This window comes from Felis catus, chromosome C1 (assembly GCF_018350175.1).
Source record: "Felis catus isolate Fca126 chromosome C1, F.catus_Fca126_mat1.0, whole genome shotgun sequence".
In the NCBI taxonomy this organism is placed as follows: domain Eukaryota; kingdom Metazoa; phylum Chordata; class Mammalia; order Carnivora; family Felidae; genus Felis; species Felis catus.
This window is the reverse complement of record NC_058375.1, coordinates 96,997,679-97,024,683: the sequence shown is the minus strand read 5'-3', so window position 1 is coordinate 97,024,683 and position 27,005 is coordinate 96,997,679. Positions and strand designations below refer to the sequence as shown.

General features: G+C 40.5%; 2 protein-coding genes across 13 annotated transcripts in view; one reads left to right on the top strand and one right to left on the bottom strand.

Annotated features, from left to right (window-relative positions):
* PHTF1 (putative homeodomain transcription factor 1) overlaps window positions 1–26,083 on the top strand; it is a 96,895-nt gene extending 70,812 nt beyond the window's left edge. For 2 of the 10 annotated variants that reach the window (XR_006582877.1, XR_006582879.1), the window contains 2 exons: window positions 18,082–18,180; window positions 20,573–26,083. The gene's annotated coding sequence lies outside the window, so the exon portion shown is untranslated. Of the gene's footprint in view, window positions 1–18,081; window positions 18,193–20,569 lie in introns of all 10 variants that reach the window. The other 8 variants (XR_006582874.1, XR_006582876.1, XR_006582875.1 and 5 more) reach the window with 5 other exon arrangements.
* Window positions 18,188–27,005, bottom strand: part of MAGI3 (membrane associated guanylate kinase, WW and PDZ domain containing 3) — a 249,424-nt gene continuing 240,606 nt past the window's right edge. For 2 of the 3 annotated variants that reach the window (XM_011285166.4, XM_045033309.1), the window contains 2 exons: window positions 23,763–23,901; window positions 18,188–22,239 (listed from right to left, as the gene is read on the bottom strand). In XM_011285166.4, coding sequence (XP_011283468.2) covers window positions 21,119–22,239; window positions 23,763–23,901 — 1,260 coding nt within the window. In that variant the 3' untranslated portion in view covers window positions 18,188–21,118. Of the gene's footprint in view, window positions 22,240–22,847; window positions 22,939–23,762; window positions 23,902–27,005 lie in introns of all 3 variants that reach the window. The other variant, XM_045033310.1, reaches the window with a different exon arrangement.

The following is a 27,005-nucleotide window of genomic DNA, read 5'->3' as shown; positions in this document are numbered from 1 at the left end:
ATTGGTTTCCATACAACACCGAGTGCTCATCCCAAAAGATGCCCTCTTCAATACCCATCACCCACCCTCTCCTCCCTCCCACCCCCCATCAACCTCAGTTCTCAGTTTTTAAGAGTCTCTTATGCTTTGGCTCTCTCCCACTCTAACCTCTTTTTTTTTTTTCCCCCCTTCCCCTCTCCCATGGGTTTCTGTTAAGTTTCTCAGTATCCACATAAGAGTGAAAACATATGGTATCTGTCTTTCTCTGTATAGCTTCACTTAGCATAACACTCTCCAGTTCTATCCACGTTGCTACAAAGGGCCATATCTCATTCTTTCTCATTGCCACATAGTACTCCATTGTGTATATAAACCACAATTTCTTTACGCATTCATAAGTTGATGGACATTTTGGCTCTTTCCATAATTTGGCTATTGTTGAGAGTGCTGCTATAAACATTGGGGTGCAAGTGCCCCTATGCATCAGCACTCCTGTATCCCTTGGGTAAATTCCTAACAGTGCTACTGCTGGGTCATAGGGTAGGTCTATTTTTAATTTTTTGAGGAACCTCCACACTGTTTTTCAGAGCGGCTGCACCAGTTTGCATTCCCACCAACAGTGCAAGAGGATTCCCGTTTCTTCACATCCTCCCCAGCATCTATAGTCTCCTGATTTGTTCGTTTTGGACACTCTGACTGGCGTGAGGTGATATCTGAGTGTGGTTTTGATTTGTATTTCCCTGATGAGGAGTGACATTGAGCATCTTTTCATGTGCCTGTTGGCCATCTGGATGTCTTCTTTAAAGAAGTGTCTATTCATGTCTTTTGCCCATTTCTTCACTGGATTATTTGTTTTTTGGGTGTGGAGTTTGGTGAGCTCTATAGATTTTGGATACTACAGCCCTTTGTCCGATATGTCATTTGCAAATATCTTTTCCCATTCCGTTGGTTGCCTTTTAGTTTTGTTGATTGTTTCCTTTGCTGTGCATAAGCTTTTTATCTTCATGAGGTCCCAATGTTCATTTTTGCTTTTAATTCCCTTGCCTTTGGGGATGTGTCAAGTAAGAAATTGCCGTGGCTGAGGTCAGAGAGGTTTTTTTTACCTGCTTTCTCCTCTAGGGTTTTGATGGTTTCCTGTCTCACATTCAGGTCCTTTATCCATTTTGAGTTTATTTTTGTGAATGGTGTAAGAAAGTGGTCTAGTTTCATTCTTCTGCATGTTGCTGTCCAGTTCTCCCAGCACCATTTGTTAAAGAGACTGTCTTTTTTCCATCCGCTATTCTTTCCTGCTTTGTCAGATTAGTTGGCCATACTTTTGTGGGTCTAGTTCTGGGGTTTCTATTCTATTCCATGGGTCTATGTGTCTGTTTTTGTGCCAATACCATGCTGTCTTGATGATTACAGCTTTGTAGTAGATGATAAACTCTGGGATTGTGATGCCTCCTGCTTTGGTCTTCTTCAAATTTACTTTGGCTATTCCGGGCTTTTTGTGGTTCCATATGAATTTTAGGATTGCTTGTTCTAGCTTCGAGAAGAATGCTGGTGCAATTTTGATTGGAATTGCATTGAATGTGTAGATAGCTTTGGGTAGTATTGACATTTTAACAATATTTATTATTCCAATCCATGAGCACAGAATATTTTTCCATTTCTTTATATCTTCTTCAATTTCCTTCATAAGCTTTCTATAGTTTTCAGCATACAGATCTTTTACATCTTTGGTTAGATTTATTCCTAGATTTTTTTATGCTTCTTGGTACAATTGTGAATGGGATCAATTTCTTTATTTGTCTTTCTGTTGCTTTATTATTAGTGTATGACAATGCAACTGATTTCTGTACATTGATTTTGTATCCTGCAACTTTGCTGAATACAAATACATGTATCAGTTCTAGCAGACTTTTGGTGGAGTCTATTGGATTTTCCATGTATAATATCATGTCATCTGCGAAAAGTGAAAGCTTAACTTCATCTTTGCCAGTTTTGTTGCCTTTGATTTCCTTTTGTTGTCTGATTGCTGATGCTAGAACTTCCAACACTATGTGAAACAACAGCGGTGAGAGTGGACATCCCTGTCGTGTTCCTGATCTCAGGGATCCCCATTGAGGATGATGTTAGCTGTGGGCTTTTCATAAATGGCTTTTATGATGTTTAAGTATGTTCCTTCTATCCCGACTTTCTCGAGGGTTTTTATTAAGAAAGGATGCTGAATTTTGTCAAATGCTTTTTCTGCATCGATTGACAGGATCGTATGGTTCTTATCTTTTCTTTTATTAATGTGATGTATCACAATGATTGATTTGCAAATGTTGAACCAGCCCTGCAGCCCAGGAATGAATCCCACTTGATCATGGTGAATAATTCTTTTTATATGCTGTTGAATTCGATTTGCTAGTATCTTATTGAGAATTTTTGCATCCATATTCATCAGAGATACTGGCCTGTAGTTCTCTTTTTTTACTGGGTCTCTGTCTGGTTTAGGAATCAAAGTAATACTGGCTTCATAGAATGAGCCTGGAAGTTTTCCTTCCCTTTCTATTTTTTGGAATAGCTTCAGAAGAATAGTTATTATCTCTGCTTTAAATGTTTGGTAGAACTCCCCAGGGAAGCTATCTGGTCCTGGACTCTTATTTGTTGGGAGATTATTGATAACTGGTTCAGTTTTTTCACTGGTTATGGGTCTGTTCAAGTTTTCTATTCCTGTTTGAGTTTTGGAAGTATGTGGGTGTTTAGGAATTTGTCCATTTCTTCCAGGTTGTCCAGTTTGTTGGCATATAATTTTTCATAGTATTCCCTGATAATTGTTTGTATCTCTGAGGGATAGGTTGTAATAATTCCATTTTCATTCATGATTTTATCTATTTGGGTTATCTCCCTTTTCTTTTTGAGAAGCCTGGCTAGAGGTTTATCAATTTTGTTTATTTTTTCAAAAAACCAACTCTTGGTTTCATTGATCTGCTCTACAGTATGTTTAGATTCTGTATTGTTTATTTCTGCTCTGGTCTTTATTATTTCTCTTCTTTTGCTGGGTTTAGGGTGTCTGCTGTTCTGCTTCTAGTTCCTTTAGGTGTGCTGTTAGATTTTATATTTGGGATTTTTCTTGTTTCTTGAGATAGGCCTGGATTGCTGTGTATTTTCCCCTCAGGACTGCCTTCGCTACATCCCAAAGCGTTTGGATTGTTGTGTTTTCATTTTCATTTGTTTCCATATATTTTTTAATTTCTTCTCTAATTGCCTGGTTGACCCAGTCATTCTTTAGTAGGGTGTTCTTTAACCTCCATGCTTTTGGAGGTTTTGCAGACTTTTTCCTGTGGTTGATTTCAAGCTTCATAGCATTGTGGTCTGAAAGTGTGCATGGTACAATCTCAATTCTTGTATACTTATGAAGGGCTGTTTTGTGACCCAGTATGTGATCTATCTTGGAGAATGTTCCATGTGCACTCGAGAAGAAATTATATTCTGTTGCTTTGGGATGCAGAGTTCTAAATATATCTGTCAAGACCATCTGATCCAATGTCTCATTCAGGGCCCTTGTTTCTTTATTGATCCTGTGTCTAGATGATCTATCCATTTCTGTAAGTGGAGTATTAAAGTCCCCTGCAATTGCCACATTCTTATCAATAAGGTTGCTTATGTTTGTGAGTAATTGTTTTATATATTTGGGGGCTCCCGTATTCAGAGCATAGACATTTATAATCATTAGTTCTTCTTGATGGATGGACCCTGTAATTATTATATAATGCCCTTCTTCATCTCTTGTTACAGCCTTTAATTTAAAGTCTAGTTGTCTGATCTAAGTGTGGCTACTCCAGCTTTCTTTTGACTTCCAGTACCATGATAAATAGTTCTCCATCCCCTCACTTTCAATCTGAAGGTGTCCTCAGGTGTAAAATGAGTCTCTTGTAGACAGAAAATAGACGGGTCTTGTTTTTTTTTTTTTATCCATTCTGATACCCTATGTCTTTTGGTTGGTGCATTTAGTCCATTTACATTCAGTGTTATTATAGAAAGATATGGGTTTAGAATCATTGTGATGTCTGTAGATTTCATGCTTGTAGTGATGTCTCTGGTACTTTGTCTCACAGGATCCCCCTTACGATCTCTTGTAGGGCTGGTTTAGTGGTGGTGATTTCCTTCAGTTTTTATTTGTTTGGGAAGACTTTTATTTCTCTTTCTATTCTAAATGACAGATTTGCTGGATAAAGGATTCTCAGCTGCATATTTTTTATGTTCATCACCTTGAAGATTTCCTGCCTTTCCTTTCTGGCCTGCCAAGTTTCAGTAGAGAGATCCGTCACGAGTCTTATCCATCTCCCTTTATATGTTAGAGCACGTTTATCCCCAGCTGCTTTCAGAATTTTCTCTTTATCCTTGTATTTTGCCAGTTTCACTATGATATGTTGTGCAGAAGATCAATTCAAGTTACGTCTGAAGGGAGTTTTCTGTGCCTCTTGGATTTCAATGCCTTTTTCCTTCCCCAGATCCAGGAAGTTCTCAGCTATGATTTTTTCAAGTACATCTTCAGCACCTTTCCCTCTCTCTTCCTCCTCTGGAATACCAATTATGCGTAGATTATTTCTCTTTAGTGCATCACTTAGTTCTCTAATTTTCCCCTTATAGTCCTGGATTTTTTTATCTCTCTTTTTCTCAGCTTCCTCTTTTTCCATAATTTTATCTTCTAATTCACCTATTCTCTCCTCTGCCTCTTCAATCCGAGGTATAGTCGCCTCCATTTTATTTTGCAGCTCATTTATAGCATTTTTTAGCTCCTCCTGGCTGTTTCTTAGTCCCTTGATCTCTGTAGCAATAGATTCTCTGCTGTCCTCTATACTGTTTTCAAGCCCAGCGATTAATTTTATGACTATTATTTTAAATTCACTTTTCTGTTACATTGTTTAAATCGTATTTGATCAGTTTGTTAGCTGTCGCTACTTCCTGGAGTTTCTTTTGAGGGGAATTCTTCCGTTTCGTCATTTTGGATAGTCCCTGGAGTGGTGTAGAACTGCAGGGCACTTCCCCTGTGCTTTCTTGAATAACTTGCGTTGGTGGGTGGGGCCGCAGTCCAACCTGATGTCTGCCCCGAGCCCACTGCTGGGGCCACAGTCAGACTGGTGTGTGCCTTCCCTTCCCCTCTCGTAGGGGTGAGATTCATTGTGGGGTGGCATGGCCCGTCTGGGCTACTTGCACCCTGACATGCTTGTGGTGCTGGGGATCTGGCGTATTACCTGGGGTGGATAGGCAGGGTGCACAGGAGCGGGAGGGGCAGGCTCAGCTTGCTCTTCCTTTGGAGATCCACTTTGGGAGGGGCCCTGCAGCACCAGGAGGGAGTCAGACCCACCAGAGGGATGGATCTGCAGAAGCACAGAGTTGGGTGTTTGTGCGGTGCAAGCAAGTTCCCTGACGGTAACTGGTTCCCTTTGGGATTTTGGCTGGCGGATGGGTGAGGGAGATGGTGCTGGCGAGCGCCTTTGTTCCCCGCCAAGCTGAGCTCTGTCGTCTGGGGCTCAACAACTCTCCCTCCCGTTGTCCTCCAGCCTTCCCGCTCTCCAAGCAGAGCTGTTAGCTTATAACCTTCCAGATGTTAAGTCCCGCTTGCTGTCCGAACACACTCTGTGTGGCTGCATCGCTTTTGCAAGCCAGACTCAGGGGCTGTGCTTTGCTGGTGGGCTGCCCCACTGCCCCGGCTCCCTCCCGCCAGTCTGTGTAGTGCGCACCACCTCGCCGCCCTTCCTACCCTCTTCCGTGGGCCTCTTGTCTAGCTTGGCTCCGGAGAATCTGTTCTGCTAGTTTTCTGGGTTATTTAGGCAGGTGTGGGTGGAATCTAAGTGATCAGCAGGACCCGGTGAGCCCAGCATCCTCCTACGCCCCCATCTTCTCCCCTGCTCCGATCTTTATCATTTCCTTCCTTCTCCTGACTTTGAGCTTTGTTCTTCTGTTTCTCTTTAAGTAAAAGATTAGATTGGGATTTTTTCTTATTTCTTGAGATAGGCCTATATTGCTATAAACTACCTTCTTAAATGTAAGTGGGGTGTCCCCTACTATTATTGTATTACTGTTAGTTTGTCCCTTTATATCTGTTAGCATTTGCTTTATATATTTAGGTGCTGCTATATTGGGTGCATAGATATTTACAATTGTTACATCCTCTTGTAGGATTCATACCTTTTTACATTATGTAATATCTTTCTTTGTCTCTTGTATTAGTCTTTGTTTTAAAGTTTATTTGGTCTAATATAAGTATTGCTACCCAGCTTTTTTTCATTTCATTCGCATGGAGTATCTTTTTTCACCTGTTCACTTTTAGTCTGTGTGTGTCCTTAGATCATGTGTGTCCTTAGGTCTGAAGTGACTATCTTCTAGGTAACATATAGATGGGTCTTTTCTTTTTAAAATCTATTCAGTCACCCAATGTCTTTTGATTAGAACATTTAGTCCATTTACACTTAAAGTAATTATTGATAGCTATGTACTTACTTCCATTTTATTACTTGTTGCATGGTTGTTTTGTAGTTTATCTCTGTTCTTTTTTTGCTCTGGTTTCTTGTGATTTGATGATTTTCCTTAGTGTTAGGCTTGTATTTCTTTCTCTCTCTCTCTTTTTTTTTGTATTTACTATCGGTTTTTGGTTTGTGGTTGCCATGGGGTTCATATATAACATCCTATGTATACAGCAGCCTATTTTAAGTTGATGCTTGCTTAAGTTCAAATATATCCTACAAGTACTACATTTTGGAGCACCTGGGTGGCTCAATTGGTTGAGCATCTGACTCCATTTCAGCTCAAGTCATGATCCCAGGGTTGTGAGATTGAGCCCTGCATGGGCCTCCACTCTGAGTGTGGAGCCCGCTTAAGAGTCAGTCTCTCTCTCTCTCTGTCTCTCTCTCTCTCTCTCTCTGTCTCTCTCTCTCTGCTGCTCTCCCCACTCCTGCTCTCTCTCTCTCTAAAAAATTTAAAAAAATAACTGCAATATTAAAAAAAACATAAAAGTACTGCATTTTTACTCCCCTTCTCCATGTTTTACGTATTTTGTGTTACATTTTACATCTTTTAATTTTGTGTATCCCTGAACTAATTATTGACATAATTGATTTCACTACTTTTGTCTTTTATTCTCATTTTGGCTTTATAAGTGATTGATCTACTACCTTTACTATATGTTTGCTTTTACCGGTTAATATTTTTTTCATAAATGTTTACTAATGTTTTGGCCTTTTCCACTTAAAGAAGTCCTTTTAACATTTCTTGTAAGGCCAGTTGGTGGCAATAAACTCCCTTGACTTTTGTTTGTCTGGGAAACTCTCTCTCCAATTCTGAATGATGACCTTTCTGGGTAGAATATGGTTGGCATTTTTTTTACCTTTCAGCACTTTGAATATATCATGCTACCACCTTTTAGCCTGCAAAGTTTCTGCTGAAAAGATCAGCTGATAACCTGGTGGGGTTTCCCTTGTAGATAACTGGCTGCTTTTCTTTTGCTGCTTTTTTTTTTTTTCTTCAACGTTTTTTATTTATTTTTGGGACAGAGAGAGACAGAGCATGAACGGGGGAGGGGCAGAGAGAGAGGGAGACACAGAATGGGAAACAGGCTCCAGGCTCCGAGCCATCAGCCCAGAGCCTGATGCGGGGCTCGAACTCACGGACCGCGAGATCGTGACCTGGCTGAAGTCAGATGCTTAACCGACTGCGCCACCCAGGCGCCCCTTTTTTTTAAGGTTTTATTTTAGTCACCCAATGTGCATCACAGCAAGTATACCCATCCTCCACCCCTTCCCCTTTGGTAACCATCTCTATAGTTCTCTATAGTTAAGAGACTGTTTCTTGGTTTGTCTCCCTTTTTCCTCCCTTTGCTTGTTTTTTTTTGTTTCTTAAATTCCACCATATGAATGAAATCATATGATCTTTATCTTTCCCTGGCTGATTTATTTCATCTGGCATTATATGTATTCTCTAGCTCATCCGTGTCATTGCAAATGGCAAGATTTCATTCTTTTTTATGGTTGAATAATATTCCACTGTTCGTGTATAGCATATTTTTTTTTATCCATTCATTGATCGTTGGACACTTGGGTCCAACATTCCTCCCAACAGTGCAGAAGGGTTCCTTTTTCTCCACATCCTAACCAAAACCTCTTGTTTCTTGCGTTGTTGATTTTTGCCATTCTGACAGGTGTGAGGTGTTATCTCATTGTGGTTTTGATTTCCATTTCCCTGATGATAAGTGATGATGATCTTTTCATGTATGTGTTGGCTATCTTTGTGTCTTCTTTGAAGAATGTCTGTTCATGTCTTCACATTTTTAATTGGATTATTTGTTTTTTGGGTGTTGGGTTTTATAAGTTCTTTATATATTTTGTATACTAACCTTTAATTGGCTCTTATTTACAAATATTTTCTCTCATCTGTAGATTGTCTTTTAGATTTATTGATTGTTTCCGCCACTGTACAGAAGCTTTTTATTTTGATATAGTCCCAATGGCTTCTTTTTTTTTTTTTTTTGCTTTTGTTTCCCTTGTCTCAGGAGATATATCTAGAAAGATGCTGCTACAGCTGATGTCAAAGAATTTACTCCCTGTGTTTTCTTCTAGGACTTTTATGGTTTCAGGTCTCATGTTTAAGTCTTTAATCCATTTTGAATTAATTTTTGTGTATGGTATAATAAAGTGGTCCAGTTTTATTCTTTTGCATGTACTGTCCAGTTTCCCAACACCATTTGTTGAAGAGACTTTCTTTTTCTCATTGGATATTGTTTCCTGCTTTGTCAAAGATTAATTCACCATATGACTTTGGGTTTATTTCTGGGTTTTCTATTCTGTTCTGTTGATTTATGTGTTTGTTTTTGTGCCAGTACCATACTGTTTTGATCACTGTAGCTTTGTAATATAATTGAATCCTGGAATTGTGATGCCTCCAGCTTTGCTTTTCTCTTTCAAGATTGCTTAGGCTATTTGGGGTCTTTTGTGGTTCCATACAAATTTTAGGATTGTTTGTTCTAGTTCTGTGAAAAATGCTGTTGGTGTTTTGATAGGGGTTGCATTAAATGTGTAGATTGCTCTGGGTAGTGTAGATTTTAACAATATTTCTTCTTCCAGTTTATGAGCATGGAATGTCTTTCCATTTTTTTGTATCTTCAATTTCTTTCATCAGTGTTTTATAGTTTTCAGAGTATAAGTCTTTCACCTCTTTGTTTAGGTTTATTCCTAGTTATCTTATTTGGTGCAGTTGTAAATGTGATTGTTTTCTTAATTTCTCTTCCTGCTGCTTCATTAGTAGTGTACAGAAAAAACATATTTCTGTACATTGATTTTGTATCCTGTGACTTTACTGAATTCACTGATCAGTTCTAGCATTTTTTGTGGAGTCTTGGCTTTTCTACATAGATTATCATATCATCTGCAGATAGTGGAAGTTTTACTTGTTCCTTACCGATTTGGATGCCTTTTATTTCTTTTTGTTGTCTAATTGCTATGGCTAGGACTTTCAGTACTATATTAAATAAAAGTGGTGAAAGTGGATATCCCTGTCTTGTTCCTGACCTGAGGGTAAAGGCTGTCAGTTTGTCCTCATTGAGGGTGATGTTAGCTGTGGGTTTTTCATAGATGGCCTTTATCATGTTGAGGTATGTTCCCTCGAAACTATTTTGTGGAGGGTTTTTATCATGAATGAATGTTATATTTTGTCAAATGCTTCTTCTGCATTTATTGAAATGATCATATGGTTCTTATCCTTTCTCTTACTGATATGACATGTAACAGTGATTGATATGCAAATATTGGACCACTCTTGCAACCCAAGAATCTATTTCCCTTGATCGTGGTGAATAATTTTTTTAACGTATTGTTGGATTTGGTTTGCTAGTATTTTGTTAAGGATTTTTACATTTGTGTTCATCATAGATATTGGCCTGTAGTGTTCTTTTTTTGCGGTGTCTTTGTTTGGCTTTGGTATCAGAGTCATGCTGGCCTCATAGAATGAGTTTGGAAGTTTTCCTTCTTTTTCTACTTTTTGGAGTAGTTTGAAAAGAATGGGTCTTACCTCTTTAAATGTATGGTAGAATTAGCCTGTGAAGGCATCTAGTCTTGGACTTTTGTTCAGTTGGGAGGTTTTTGATGACTGATTCAATTTCTTTGCTAGTAATTGGTCTGCTCAAATTTCCTATTTTTTTCCTGTTTCAGTTTTGGTAGGCTATATGTTTCTAGGAATTTATCAATTTCTTCTAGGTTATCTAATTTGTTGGCATATAGTTTTTGATAATATTCTCTCAAAATTATTTATATTTCTGTGTTTGTTTTATTATTTCCGCTCTCAGTTATGATTTTATTTTGGTCCTTTCTTTGTTTTTCTTGGTAAGTCTGGCTAGAAGTTTATCAATTTTACTGATTTTTTCCCCCTAAAGAATCAGTTCCTGGTTTCATTGATTTGTTCTATTGTTTCTGTAGTCTCTGTACCATTTATTCCTGTTCTGATCTTTATTATTTCCTTACTGTTTTAGGCTTTGTTTGTGGCAGGCCTGGATTTCTATAAACTTCTGCTTTTGCTACATCCCAAAGGTTTTGAACCATTGTGTTTCATTTTCATTTGTTTTCCATGTACTTTTTAAAAAAATTAATTAATTTATGTTTTAATTTACATCCAAATTAGTTAACATATAGTGCAACAATGATTTCAGGAGTAGATTCCTTAGTGCCCCTTATCCATTTAGCCCATCCCCCCTCCCACAATCCCTCCAGTAACCCTCAGTTTGTTCTCCATATTTATGAGTCTCTTCTGTTTTGTCCCCCTTCCTGTTTTTATATTATTTTTCTGTTCATTTGTTTTGTCTCTTAAAGTCCTCATATGAGTGAAGTCATATGATTGTTGTCTTTCTCTGACTAATTTCACTTAGCATAATACCCTCCAGTTCCATCTACATAGTTGCAAATGGCAAGATTTCATTCTTTTTGATTGCCAAGTAATACTCCATCGTATGTATACACCACATCTTCTTTATCCATTCATCCATCAATGAACATTTGGGCTCTTTACATACTTTGGCTATTGTTGATAGTGCTGCTATAAACATTGGGGTGTATGTGTCCCTTTGAAATAGCACACCTGTATCCCTTGGATAAATACCTAGTAGTGCAAATGCTGGGTTGTAGGGTAGTTCTATTTTTAGTTTTTTGAGGAACCTCCATACTGTTTTCCAGAGTGACTGCACTAGCTTGCATGCCCATCCCATGTACTTTTTAATTTCTTCTTTTCCTAGTTGACCCATTCATTTGTTTAGTAGCATGTTATTTAATCTCCATGTATTTGTGGTCTTTCCAGATTTTTCTTGTGGTTGGCTTCTAGTTTCTTAGCATTGTGGTCAGAAAAGATGCATGGTATGACTTTGTTTCATTCATTCGTTCATTCATTCATTCATTCATTCGTTTAAATCCAAGTTAACACACAGTGTAATAATGATTTCAGGAATAGAATTTAGTGATTCATCACTTACATATAACACCCAGTGCTTATGCTAGCAAGTATCCTCCTTAATGCCCCTTGCCCATTTAGTCCATCCCCCTGCCCCCCCACAATAGCCCTGTAGCAACCCTCAGTTTGTCCTCTTGTATTTAAGAGTCTCTTATGGTTTGTCTTTCTCTGTTTTTATATTATTTTTGCTCAGTTTTGTATCTTAAATTTCACATAAGAGTGAAATCATATGATAGTTGTCTTTTTCTGACTGGTTTTGCTTAGCATAATACACTCTAGTTCCATCCATGTTGTTGCAAATGGCAAGATTTCATTCTTTTTTATTTCCGAGTAATATTTCACTCTGTGTGTGTGTGTGTGTGTAGCTAACATGGTATGACTTTGATCTTTTTGAATTTTTGAGGTTTTGTGGCCTAATATGTGACCTGTTGTGGAGAATGTTCCATGTGTACTTGAGAAGGATGTGTATGTTGCTGTTTTAGGATGGAATGTTCTGAATATATCTGTTAAATCCATCTGGTTCAAGGTGTCATTCAAAGCCATTGTTTTCTGTTTACATCATGTCCATTGTTGTAGGTGGGGTATTAAACTTCCCTACTATTATTGTGTTATTATTGATTAGTTCCTTTATGTTTCTTAGTAACTATTTTATGTATTTGGGTGCTTTCATGTTGGGTGCATAAGTATTTACAATTGTTTTATCTTCTTGTTGGATTGTCCCCTTTATCATTATATAGTGCCATCTTTGTCTCTTATAGTCTTTGTTTTAAAGTCTATTTTGTCCGTATGTCACCTGGGTGGCTCATTTGGTTAAGCATCCAACTTTGGCTCAGGTCATGTACTCACGGGTCGTGAGTTCAAGCCCCACATTGGGCTGTCTGCTGTCTGCGTGGATCCTGCTTGAGATCCTCTGTCTCCCTCTCTCTGCTCCTTCCCCACATGCTCACACTCTCTCTCTCAAAAATAACCATTAAAAAAAATTTTAAGGGGTGCCTGGGTGGCTCAGTAGGTTAAGCATCTGACTTTGGCTCATGTCATGATCTTACAGTTTGTGGGTTTGAGCCCTGCATTGGGCTCACTGCTATCAGCACAGAGCCTACTTTGGATCCTCTGTTCCCTCCTCTCTTTGCCCCTCTCCCACTCATATTCACTCCCTCTCCCGCTCTCTCTTTTCTCTCAAAAATAAATAAAACATTTAAAACAGTCTATTTTGTCCAATATAAGTATTGCTACTCCAGCTTTCTTCTGATATCCATTAGGATGATAAAGATTTCTCCATCACCTCACTTTCAATCTATAGGTGTCTGTAGGTCTAAAGTGAGTGTCTTATGGGCAGCATATAGATCAGTCTTGTTTTTTTTTTTTATCCATTCTGTCACCCTGTGTCTTTGGTTGCAGCATTTGGTCCATTTACATTCAAAGTAATTATTGATAAGTATGTATTTGTTGTCATTTTGTTTTTTGGTTGTTTCTGAAGGTTTTCACTGATCCTTTCTTATGTTTCTTTCTTTTATGTTTTGCTCGTTTTCTTTAGTGATAGATATATTTGGATTTCTTTCTCTTTATTCATTGCATGTTTATTACTGGGTTTTCATATATGGTTACCATTAGGTTTGTATGTAATATCTTCTATATTAAGTTGCTGGTCATTTAAGTTTGAACGCATTCTTCTCTCCCCACATGTTAGGTATATGATGCCATATTTTACATCCTTTTATTTTGTAGTTACTTGACGGGTTTTTTTTTTTTTTTTTTTTACTGAAATACTCATTTTTACTAATTTTGTGTTTTCGATCTCATACTGTCATTTCTGGTCCTTCCACTCAAAGAGTACCCTTTAGTATTTGTTGCAGAACTGGTTTACTAGTCATGAACTCCTTAAGATTTTTGTCTATCCAGGAAACTTTTTATGTCTCCTTCTGAATGGTGCCTTGTTGGATAGAGTATTCTTGGCTTCCAGTTTTTCCAATTCAGCACTTTGCCTGTAATCATGCCACTCCTTTCTGGTTTGGAAAGTTTCTGCTAAAAAAATCCACTGAATCTTTTGGGACTTCACTTGTAAGTTATTAACTTCTTTTGTCTTGTTGCTTTTAATATTTTTTTCTTTATTATTTTGTCATTTTAATTACATTATGTCTTGGTGTGGATCTTCTTTTTTAAAATTTTGTTGGGCGTTCTCTGTGCATCCTAGATCAGGATATCTGTTTCCTTCTCTAGATTAGGTGAGTTTTCAGCAATTATTTCTTCAAATAAATTCTTTGCCCCCCCCCCCTTATTTTCTCTCTTCTTCTAAGACTCTTATAATATGGATGTTATTATGTTTGATGAAGTCACTGAGTGACTCATTTTATATATTTTTGTAATTCTTTTTCTCTCATTTTTGTTCAGTTTGATTACTTTCCATTACTCTGTCTTCTAGGTCATTAATTTGTTCCTCTGTTTCTTCCATCCTGTTCATTCCATCATGCATTTTTCTCACTTTGTTTTTTGAGCTCTGTATCTCTGTTATATTCCTTATCTCTGTTAATAGTCTGACTGATGCCCACCACTCTTTTCTCAAGTCCAGAGAGTATCTTTATGATCACTGCTTTAAATTCTCTATCAGGCATGTTTTATGTATGTTTCACTTATATCTCAGGCCATGATCTTGTGCTCTTCTTTCATTTGGGACAGATTCCTATGTCTTCTCATTTTATGTGAGTCTCTGTGCCTATTTCTGCATGTTAGCAATGTCAGCTACATCTCATGTTCTTTTTTCTTTTTAATGTTTTTATTTATTTTTGAGAGAGCATGAGTAGAGGAGGGGCAGAGAGAGGGGGACACAGAATCTGAAGCAGGCTCCAGGCTCCAAGCCATCAGCATAGAGCCCGATGCGGGGCTGAAACTCATAAACCATGAGATCATGACCTTTAGTCGAAGTTGGATGCTCAACTGACTGAGCCACCCAGGCGCCCCAGCTACATCTCATGTTCTTGAGAGTAAAGGCTTAATGAGGAAGAGGTCCTATAGTACCTTGCATTGTATTGTATCCTGTACCCCAAGACCTGGTGCTTCTGAGAGTATCTCTAACGTGTACTGTGTGTGCTCTGTTACTGTGTTCTTGCCACTTTATCCTTCAGGCCAATTGTCTGCAAAGGCTGTCTTAGGCTTTTGTGGGCAGTGTTTGACCCCTGGCCTTAATGTGGCAAGTTTTAACTAGGTGTACTCTGGCCTGCTTGTGAAATGAGAGCTGTTGCCGCCACCACCAGAACCAAGGCTCCACAAACCTCCCAGTTGGGGAGACATGGTGTGGGCAGGCGTTTGGGCCAGCATTCTGAGGGAGGGGGCTGCTGTGCTGTGTCTGAGGCACATGTGACCAGTAGGGGCGGTTCCACAAAAGCTTGAGGGGCTTGGACTAAGTACGTCAGGTAGTGAGTGTCATAGCTCTACTGGTTCCTGCCCTATGCAGGTGTGGAGGAGGGAAATGGCACCTGCCAGTTCCTTTGTTCCCGGAGGGATCTTTCCATGAATGCTGCCTCTCTGAGATGAGTAACTTCCCCACTGTGTGCCTCAGATGCTTTTCAGATCGCTGTTTCCACACTGCCTGTCCACTGGCTGTTTGCTCTGGCTTTTTTCCAAGAGCAGTCCCAATGTCCTCTGAACTCTTCCCAAGCCAAGCACACAACCTTTAAAATTCCAAGCTTTAAGCCCTGCTGGTTGCAAGAATTCATGAAATTTGGGCCCTCTCACTTTCCAAGCTAATAGCTATGGGGATTTGTTTTCCCCATGCACTCCCCTGTGTGCTAGTTTGTCTCTTGTCCTTCTTCATGACCATGGCAGCCACAATCTGTTTTTCTCCCAAGCCACCTCTCTGTTCTTCCTGCCTTCTTCACTGTGGTCTCTTCTCTACCTTTAGTTGTGGTTTGTTCTTCCAGTCTTCAGATTGATTTCTGGGGTATTTAGGATAATATGATAGTTATCTCGTTGTATTTGTGGGATGAGGTGAACCGAGCCTCATCAGGGTTGGCAGTGGGGTCCTCCTGCTCCACCACCATCTTCCTTTCCTCTCTTGTCGCTTTTAAGGTTCCCGCTTTAATTTTTGATATTTTAAGTATTATTTGTCTTGGCGTGGACTTCTTTGTGTTCATCAGTTTGGGGCCTCTCTGTGGTTCCTGGACCAGGACATCCATTTCCTTCTCCAAGTTAGGGAGTTTTCAGGTATTATTTCTTTAAATGTTTCTGCTCCTTTCTCTCTCTTCTGGGATTCCTATAATGTGAATGTTAATGTACTTGATGTTGTCTTAGAAGTCTCTTAACCTATCCTCATTTTAAAAATTTTTTTATGCTGTTCAACTTGATTTCCACTACTCTATTGTCCAGATTGCTGATACGTTCTTCTGCACCCTCTAATCTGTTGATTCCCTCTATTATATTTTTCATTTGTTATATTCTTCAGCTCTGACTGGTTCCTTTTTATATTTTCTATCTCTTTGTTGAAGTTCTGATTTCATCCACTCTTCACTCAAATCCAGAGATCATCTTTATGACCATTACTTTGGACTCTTTATCAGATTGCTTACCTGGTTTTCATTTAGCCTTTTTCCTAAGGTTTTGTCTTGTTCATTCTTTTCGAACGTATTCCTATCTCCTCATTTTGTCTATTTGTTTCTATGTATTAGGTAGTCCAGCTTTGTATCCTGATCTTGAAGGCAGTGGCCTTACATAGAACGTATCCTCTGAGGCCTAGTAGCTCAATCCCCCTGGTTGCCAGAACCAGGTGCTCCAAGGGTGTTTCCAGTGTGGGCTGCATGTGCCCTCTTCCTGTGATGAGGTTGCAGTGGCTGCAGGCATGCAGGTGGGTGGGGCTGCCCTCTCCTACCAGGCTGGCTGCAGGCAACGATTGTGGGTGTGCTAGTGGGTGGGACTGGCACCTCCTTCCTCCCTAGGACAAGATTTGCTTTGGATGAGTGCCGGTCCTGGCTGGGACTCCCTGCTGGGTGTGGCAGGGCTGTATTTGCTTTGGCGGGGTGCCAGCCAGGATGCACACGTTGGGTGGGGCAGGTCTGCAGGTGAATGCTCGGGTGGGGCTGGTGGTGCCAACCAGGCAGATGGAGTGCGTCAGGGCTGGTGCCTGCCAGTGCTGGGCCAGCTAGGCTGAGGAGGGCAAAAAAAATGGTGTCTGCCAGTACTTCCATTCCAGACAAGTTTCCTACAGATCCCTGCTCCTCTAGCACATGCTTTAAAATTGGGCAGTAAATCTTTAAGTATAACCTAGACACTTTACAAACTGCTGCCTCTGTGCTGGTTCTGAGCAAATGAAATTGTAAGGGCCCTTTAGGAGCAGAGTCTTTGTTTCCTGTAGCCCTTTAGCTGTCCCCTAGTCAAGGCCTGCTGATTTTCAAAGTTCCTAGAGTTTCAAAGCCAGAAGTTATGGGAGGCTCATCTTCCCAGGACAGATTCCCAGGGCTGGGGCAGGGGTGCCTGATGTGGGGCTTGAACCCCTCCCTTTCCTTGAAGACATCTGTGCCCGTGCTCTCCCTCCCCCACCTGTGGGTCACCCTGCCAGGGTTTCGTTCCTGATGGGGCATCTCTTCCCCTCCTACCCTTCTCGATGTGGTTCTTTCTTTCTCTCTCTAGCTGTGGAAGAGAGATTTTGTGAGTCTTCGGGTCATTTTCAGAGTGAGTTGCACCATATGTAGTTGCAGCCTTGGTGTGTCCATGGGAGGAAGGGAGGATCTTCTCAGTCCACGGCATTCCCTCTCTCCTGCTCTCATTTTTTGCCTACTTGTCCCTTCCCACTAGAGTGTAAACCTCTTAAGGCAGGGGCTTTATTTTTTGTCCACTCCTAGGTCCCCAGAATGCAAACCAGTACCTGCTGCCATAATTAGGTGCTCCATATAAATGTTTAGATGGAAGGAGTAGACCTCAAGTAACTTCACCTTCATGCAGCTTTCTTCCATTAGGGTGGAAGAGTTGTAACGTCATGGCTCTCCTACCCTCAGGGATTCACTGATCTGTGTATAATTTCTAGAAACTCGGGCTTTTGTTTTGATCCCAAAAAAGGAGAGAGATCTAATACACTTTGGTAATATTTGTCTGTTACCAAGAAACCGAGATGTAAAAACAGGACTAGATTAGGCCATTTATACATTTACTAGGAATAGCAGTAACCATAGTAAGGTTGAGAAAAACCTGTTCCCTTAGTAACCTGTATCGGGAAAAACTATCCTTCTTAAAATTGCTATGGAGGTATAACCTGAAATTTCCTAAATGCACGTTATAGCTAATGTTTAATATAAGCTAAACTCTTTGTATAGCTGAATAACCAAATTCTTGCCTAATTGGTGTATGGTTTTCTTTACTGTCAGAGAGATACAAAAATTCTAAATACCACAGGGCCCCACAAAGTATAAGCTTATATGTCTTTGTATTTTTGGTTCATTGTATTTAGAGGCAAGTGGACTTGTGCACAGTAAAAATAACACCCTTCCAAATTACTTATTTTGAATTGTTTTAGAGCTACACCTTCCTAGTGGGCCAAATGGGTCTCATTCCCAACATGGTGTGTGATTTGGGATTATTGAGAAGTAAATTCATTCAACTGAATCTCATGCGCACACGTACTGACTAGTTTACTCATCTCAAGTCATCCTTTGCTTCTTGCAGTTCCTGGTGCCCATTTGAATAATGAAGTTTGAATTTCACAAATGTGCAGTAATTCTATACCTTTCCTGCAGCATGCCTGAGCTTATAAACTGTGATAAGGTATTACTCAAGGTAACAAATGGTTGTTTATTCAGGACAAAATAAGCCTCTTGATTTGTGTATTTGCTAATAATAGTGCTGCCTGACTTCAATGGAAACACTGTAAAATAGACAAATTCCCCAAGGATTCTCTGTCAAAATTATAGGTTTAGGCTAAAGCACTTGGCTATGTTTTCATATTTTTAATGTATCTGAGAGAAAGATTCAGAGTTCTCGAGTGGCGAGAATCCCACTCTTCACAGAAGGCTGGCTCGCTTGCGCAGCAACAATGAAAACAGATCCAAGTCATTGGATCTCTTGAACGAATTCAGTTAACTACAGCAAAGATTGCAGAGTTCATGTAATAACCACGGCATGCTTTAAACAGATCACTGTACCGCTGGTACACCTTAATAACACGACCAGTGAAGAGCTGTCTAAATAAATAAATCTGTTATTGTTTAAAAAACCTAGAGAGTTCCTAGGAATCGGAGCATGCTAGGATGATGTCAGAAGTTGCTCTCATGTATCCACACCAGACTGAACCATCACATTTTGTTTTGGGGACAAAAGTCACATCACATTTTGGGGACAAAAGTCCCCATTTCTACCAGTGTTCTGTAGTTCCGGGGGCACACTATGGATTAAACTTCAGCTTAAACACATCTTTGTGGAGGTGATTAGTCAAATTGTTACACAGTTCAATTTGAATATTCCTTGCTTTCATAAAACCATATTCTCTGAATGCTGGTCATACTAAAGTACACAGAAAAAGACCAGTCTTTTTCTCTCCCTGATGGTATAAAAGATTTTGGGGGATAGACAGCAAATTATTTATGCAAAGCTATTTTCTTTACAATGACGAGGCACAGTGATATTTACCTCAAGCCCATTTCAAGGTTTACATACGGATAAAAGGCAGCCATACAGGTAAAATCATCATTATGAGTCTTCCTGATTTGTAGCATTTTGAATGTTCATTACTCGGGGGGAACACAATCTATTTGAGGACTCAGACTGTGATGGGAATCCACTCCACAAAGAGAAAGCAATATTAAATAAACCCGACAGTAAAAGAAATGCAGGCCATAAACAGTTTTTTGTTTTGTTTTTTTAATATCTATATAAAAAATAACGAGCGATTTACAGATCTCTTTCTCTAATCAGAACCTCAAGTGTATATATAAAGGTACTGTACAATATATAAACATTTACAACCAGTACATCCATATTTTGCTTAGCATTCCAAGGCCACATTGCTAAGTCAGTATATAATCAGTACAGTGACAGGTTACTTAGGAAGGAAAGAGCCACGTCAGACTGACAACAGAGGACATCAAAGTTATGTCACAGTTAACAATAAAAATAGGATCTTTATCACTAATTGTGGACTATTGGGAAAATAAATCATTTCTGTGGTACTAAATTCTTAGCATTTATCAAGCCTCCTAATTTTTCTCTATTCAAGTAGTTACAATAGATGGGTAAATATAGTTCTGGATGAAAGGGGATTTCAAACTCTCACTCTGGGAAGCGTGTCTCAGCTACAGGGGCAGATTCTGTTGTTACATTAAAGACTTTCACAGTCGAACTCTAAGAGGAAACGACCTGGACATAACGTGTTTCACAATAACAAGATGAACCCAGGTGACAGAACAGGGGTGTTCAAATACCCCATAAAATGGTTTTGTTCTGAGATTGTTCCTTTATTTATAGTCGCTACTGAATGCTGCTTCAGGGGACCAAAAAACCTGGGTCTGTCTTAGGGAGTTAAGAACGGTCTCTACCTCCCAACAAACATCTTTCACTAGACTTTTAGAAAGAACTCCGAAAATGTGTACAAGCTAAGCAAAGGTTTAGTCTCCCTTTCTTGCTTTTTAAATAAGTTAATGTAGCTAGAAATTAAAATACGATCTAGCACGTTCTGTCTACCGCCATGTCTATCCTCTTGCCAAGCAGGGCTCACGCAGGTTCTGCCTCTGAACACCTGAACTTGTATGGCTGCCACCAGATTGTTTCGTGATGGAGTCCCTCACAATCTGTCTGGTTTTTGGACTCTCCAGATATGTACTATGTATTAACAATTAATGAATTAGTAGTAGGTCCAACCCAAATATCCAGAAACAGAAATGTGGTGGCTCTTCTCTGAACAGCCGCGAGCACTATTTCCACAGGCTGCTTTCTGGTTTCATAACGAAATAACTGAAGGAAAGGGGTGACCTGAGACGCTAAGACTGCATCAGGGCTGGGTCACACAGCAGGTGAGCTCTCCAGTGCTGAAAGCATGGTCTCATTTTGAACATTCAATTGTTAAGTGGTATCTTGAAAGTTACTCAGAATACCTTATGCAGCCGAATTAAAATCCGGAAGAAAGTGTCGATATTTGACTACATTTTGTTTTTCTTTTCAGTAGTGATGTTTTGGAGTTTCATTTTTAAACCGGGCCTGGGCCATCACCAGTAGCTGTTAGAAGAGGCAACCGCCATCTTTAATGACGAGCTAACAATCCCTTCTTCTGCAAGGACTCAAATATTTCTCTCTGTAAACATGCAGCATGCTATTGAGGATATCAACTTCCAAGCCAAACCTAGTTTTTTCATTACTGTGGAATTATCTGAGTGAGACGGATACAACACACGTGATACAGTAGATAACTTGGCACAGATATAAAGTGAGTTGTGACCACACTGTGTGCACATCAGCATGGACACTCACGGCGACGGGCCGGGGCACCCGAGCCACGCATGTCGGATGAGCGCGCGGGAGGGCAGCCAGCCGGGGGACGGTTGGTTCTTAGCAGTCCTGAAGGCCCTTCATGCAGCCTGGGTAACTTGATGTTCAAAGTAAAATGTGTGTGTTTCAGAATTTCTGGAAAAAAAAAATGACTTTTGTTTTTGAAAAATGCTGCTTTTTAGAAAGGAAAAATTACGACTTGTTTTTCTTTGTTTTATACCAAAGGTCACAGCCGTTTCTCGGCCACACCAGTAGTGCCTGTGGCTTTATTTGCACTTGGCACCTTCCAGGGCCCTGGAGTGATTGGTGTTTTCCTAACGGGAGAAGCGCTCTCAGGTTGGAACCCTCCACCCTCTCTGTTTTTGTCGGCTGCCTCTTGTTCTTTTCCTCGGGGGTCTTCCATTTTGTTTAAAACCATCCTTTCTTCAGGGTCCTGCTTCAGCTTTTCTGATTTTTTGACATTTTCTCCTGTTTTCTCCTTGCTAGAACTTGTCTCTCCCACGGTGGCCTTCTTTCCTTCTTCCTGCTCAGACTCTGGCCTACTAGCAGTGTTACTAGTCTTTTTGGGCGGAAGAGACTTTTCATCCGTTCTCTTGCTTCTTTTCTCTGGGGACCTTGTCCTGTTTTTCCCAGACTGGCTCTGCTTTGTGTCTTTCCTGGCAGCACCTGATCCTTCCCTGCCGTCCGAGATCTGCTCAGCACCGTCCCTAGCGCGGCCCCCTCCTCTCTGACTCTCAGACTCTAGTCCTCTGGCTTCAGTATTTGGTCGGCCTTTGCTGCCTTCAGTCTTTTGCTGCTTCTTTGGGCTTGAAGATCGTCCTCTGCTTTTTCCACAGTGAGCCTGCCCAGAACCTGCCCTAGTGCCGGTCTGACCACTTTTACTGTCCCCTCTCCTGGGGCTGAGGGACCGGTCTCTGGGTCTTCTCTTGGGGTCAGTGGTGGGAAGACTGGGAATCTTGTCCGAACGTTCTTCTGCATGTCGGCTGGCCGGCTTCCTGGGACTAGCAGATCTACCTCTTTGTGTAACGCCAGTTTCTACTTTTAAGAGATTTTTCTTGTCACCATGCCCATGACTGCCGGGTGGATCCCTTTTATTCACATTTTTCTGGAGAAAAGAGTGCTGCTTTTTATCAGGCTGATTTTCATTTAAAGTGCTTTTCTTTTCAGGCACACCGCCCTTTAATTCCTCTGTCTTTTCACATATCTGAGCTCTCATTAAAGATTCTTCAGTTACTGGCATGGGGGACCCCTCAAATACGGAAGCAGAATGTGACGCTGGGGGAAATGGTGACTGCTCATCATAAATCACATTTGAAGACGAAGGATTATTATTAATATCCCAATCACCTACAAAAAGTGATTTGAGGGGAACATTATTAAATTTTAGAATTACAACAAATAGGGACAGCAAGTTTTGAACTTTGACAGCCATTCGAATTGTACTGACTGCTTAAATAGCCTGAGTATGAATATTTCATAAATAAAATTTATGTATGTTACCATCTCTATAAAGTTAGATTACATAGACAGCTGTACTTGTGCACGAAGGGTGGGTTGTTTAAATGTACCCAAAATAACAGTAGTCATTTTTCCAGTTTATAATTACATAATATATATAAAGTCTTCCTAAGTAGTAAAGCCCAATAAAAAACTTAGAAGAAATAAATAATAAAATTGGACCGAATTACTTGGTCCAAGAAGCTTACTAATTTGGCTGTCATCAAAGGATAGAGCTTATGGATATGCCAAAATCACTAATCAAGGACACCCGACTGAGGTAACCGGAATGAGGTTCGTGGGCATTTACAAATAATTTTCTTGCATTAAGCTGTCAAATTTAATGTCAAAAGGAAACTGAAAAGTGCAGAAGATAGAAAGAGATGTATTTAATAGCATCATTTTTAATTAAAAAGAAAAAAAAAGAAGGAAGTGATTTACAAGACATGCAAATTTACCAAGTCTTTTTAAGGAAAGACCAAGAAAAGCCCTGAAAGCCTTAATGTTGCTCAGGTTTCACGTAGGAGCACAGACCGGAAGGAGCCAAACCTGAAGAAGGAAGAGAAAAGGCCTAGGACTATGTAAAAAAAAAAAAAAAATCACAGCGCAGTTAGCAAAGATGTCATTGGGAACGTATGGTTTACAAGCAGATGGTGGAAGGTAATAACAGAGAATTATAGGCTGGAAGGGGACCGCAGGAGGTCACGTCTATACTTGTCCCTCAGAAGCTCTACGGGGTTGGGCGGGGGTGCAGAAACTAGAAGGGACAAGTCCTGGTGGTGTGGTACTCTATCTAGGCTAGTGCTCTCAGTTAAAACATGATGTTCAAATCCTGTGGTATTTCAAAAACCTACAACGAAACCAAGGAACCTGAAGCCCAGTGCAGGAGAACAGACAGTCCCATCCACCTCCCTGACGCCAGGTAGGGTCAGAGCAGCTTGTTCTCCACAAGGGACCAGAGAAGCCTAAAGTCCTTCTACTCTTCATTGAGAGAAACTTGTCTTCCATTAAGGGAGTAGATCTTACAATGAGGAAGTAAGTGGCATTTGAAGAGATTTCAGACGTTTTTCATGACATTTAAGTCACTTGCCTCTGACGTCCTTGTTTTTTTTTTTACAAGCACGTTTCTCTATAAAAGCAACTTACAAGTTTTCTATTGAAATTGCTTAACATATTCCAACCCAACACAAATCACGCCTGAAGCCACTTACTTGGTAATATTCTAATAACCCTGCTGTGTAAGTAGCTTTCGATGGTTCTGGTGTTTACCTTTGAACTAGCCAGCAAAATATCTAGCCCCTTCAAACAGACATTCTTTTTCTGTCGTCGCCCCCTCCATAACTTTTCAGCTCCAGGTGAGAGCCTTTCCTTACCGTGGTCAGGTATCAGGCCAGTCCCTGGCCTCAAAAGAAGAAGAACTTTATTCCCACCAGCCTGAATGAGTTCAATCGCTCGAGTATGCGTGATACCTTGTGTAGGTTCCCCATTGATTTCAACGATCTGGTCACCAACCTAGAGAGGGAACATTCACAGGAACAACATGAAACTATGCATCCTCCTTCGATTCTGCTCTGTCCACTCGACAGCCGCTCAACCTTACTGACTCATTTGCAAACCATCTAACTTGTACACGGTGCTGTGTCATTGCTAAAGCTGATGGGCGGAGGGATGACCGCAGTGGGAAGAGACAGCATCCAGCTTTATTTGCTCTGTAGAAATCCTACAGGAGAAAGTCGCATGTGAGGAGGAAACAGGATCCGGGCACCTTGAAATCACAAATGAGATCTGGAGTTTTCAACCAAAAGAGAAGTGCCAGAAGAGGTGAGGTCTCTATGATCCACATGATGCCACGGGGCTGGGTCTGAATGGCCCACTAGGAAGAGTACTTTCCAAGAGGAGTTGAATCTGGAATTTATTTTCTAAAACCCGGGCTGGTGGCTCATCGTGGAAGCCTTTCCTGGCCTCCACGGAGAACTGCTCCCTCCCCTTCATGTTGCCAGCACAGCCTGTAGATGTATGAGGCACTAGATGAATGAAATGTTCGGAGATAAAAACTTCAGCTTGGAGAATATATCCATATGAATACTGATTTAAAACCGGTAATGGGCGTATGCTCGTGACTTCAGTGTAAAATAATTTCCCTAGGTAACATAAAACCAGGGACCAGAATGAGACGCCTCAGTACCTCTGCTATTTACTAGAAATGCTGTCTAGGTATTTCAAAAGAAAAGGGGGAAACATGGATACGTCAAGTGTCACTTTTGCAAAAGGACCTGATAAAAGATAACGATGGTAGTGATTTTAAAATACATTTCAGTAGTGCCCGGGTGGCTTAGTCAAGTGTCTGACTCCTGATTTCAGCTCATAGTTGGTAAGATCGAGCCCCAAGTTGGGCTCTGTGCTGACAGCATGGAACCTGCTTGGGATTTTCTCACTCTGCCCCTCCCCAACTCATGTGCACGTGCTCTCTCTCAAAATAAATAAAAAAATGTTTCAAGGTGACAAGCAGAGGCTTGTTTGGCTTTAAAAGAGATAAACCGAGGGGTGCCTGGGTGACTCAGTCGGTTAAGTGTCCAATTTCAGTTCAGGTCATGATCTCGTGGTTTGTGAGTTCGAGCCCCACATCAGGCTCCATATTGACAGCTCAGAGCCTGGAGCCTGCTTCGCATTCTGTGTCTCCCTCTCTCTCTCTCTGCCCCTCCCCTACCCCGACCCTGTCTCTCTCTCAAAAATAGACATTAAAAAAAAGCGAACAATGGAAAACTACTGACATTCCAAACAGCTCAAAAATTTGTAAGAGCTTACGAAAACAATCCAGAAATAACAGAAGGTGACTCAATTATTTAACAGAAGCTGGTAGGAAAGTCTGTAGCCACAGATACAGCGAAGCCCAGTGGCCAGGAAGCAGGGCCTTGGAGTCATAATGTCTGTGGTTCACCCCTAGCTCCACCTCCAGCCGGCAGAGGGTCTCATTTTCCTCTCTGTGAAATGGGGACAATATTAGTACCCACCTCCTGGGGTCCGGGCGGGGATTTAATGAGATAAAACCTGGTGACACACCAAACACAAGCAGATGTTCCTTTTCAAGTTATCTACTTCCTGGTTTTCCCCCAAAGGACTTCAAGTGCATCAGGAGGAAGATTTACCCGAGCCCGTCCCCCACTGTATATACCGCAAAACATGTCAACTATGAAAAAGAAAACAGATTAAAAGGTTTTGTTGCATATTTATGAAAAAAAAAAAAGGAATCTCTTGAATAATTGGAGGGTATGACAAGATAAGTGGACTTAACATAGGAGAAAAAACTTAAAAAAAAAACTAACCAAAATAAGATAATAAACATAATAGGATGGAAAAAAGTAATAAACAGAATAAAAATACTTACATCCAGAATATGTGAGATAAAAGCTAATACCCGGATTTCCCTTAATAGTAAGTGATTGAAGAAAAATAATTTGTATGAGGAAATAAATACAAATGACAAGTGACAAATCAGTCCTGCTGATTAATGAGACAAATGGAAATTAAGGTAGACGGTATTTGGAGCGTGCTTTGGGCGTATCTTGTAAAACATGACTGAGGTTTCCCTTAATTGCAGTCACATTCTTTGGCTTAACTTCAGTGTCCTAAGCTGCATATTTCTGATTCTTTCGGTACAACGAATAAATTGCAATAAAGCTTGTAATTGAACAGATTTGCCACCAGGTGTCATTTTTGTTTAACTTTAAAACTACATTGCGGGAAGGAGACTAGAACCCCATGGCTTTCAAATTTGTGGCAGACAGGCCCTCAGAGCAGGGAAGAGTCCTCGACTGGTCTATACAAAGCCGCAGACAAAAAATGGCACTTGTGAGAGGGAAACGTGAACATTCTTTGAAAATTCTGTTGTTTAAAATGAAGAATACATCTTTTGATAAATAGAACAAATAACAGTTCAAGTTTGTGTTACTGAAAAATGAAATTATGGGGGACAGAGGAGAGGAGAGAGAAAGCAAAGAAAGGAACAAAGGAGAATAGGAGAACCAAAGGAAGAAGTAGGAAGAGGGGACAAATTATGCTCCTCAAAAAAGTTACTCTGTCAACCACAGCCACTACAGTTTATATTAAAATTACACAAGGTTTCTAGCACATTGCTTACATTCTCTTAGGAGGCGCTGAGAACCTCTATACTTCCCTGGAACAATCTAATCCAGACAGGCATGAGCCGTGGCCTGACGTGAAGACACCCGGGCTGGGCTCACAGGACCAAAGATCTGGGCCACACCACGGCCGGCACAGGCTGAGTGAGGCCAGCAAGGGACTTAGTCTCCCAGAGCCTCAGTTTTACATCTAGAAGTGGGGAAGACGCCACCTACCTTAAAGGGTTTTTGTGGGGCTAAAACTAAGTGAAAACACATGTTACCTGGAAGACGACAGACGACATTCTCTACATCTGATTCTGTCCTGCAGTAAAGATCTAACTAAATCTGACACTATTCCCGAATGTGAGACTTTCCCACTCAGCTGATCTCATTGCCTTTGCCCAGAACACCTTTTTCTGTCCTCCTCAGATCTCGACCAGATTGACGGATGGCTTAGGACTCACTAAATGTACAGATGCCCCTGACTCTCAGCGT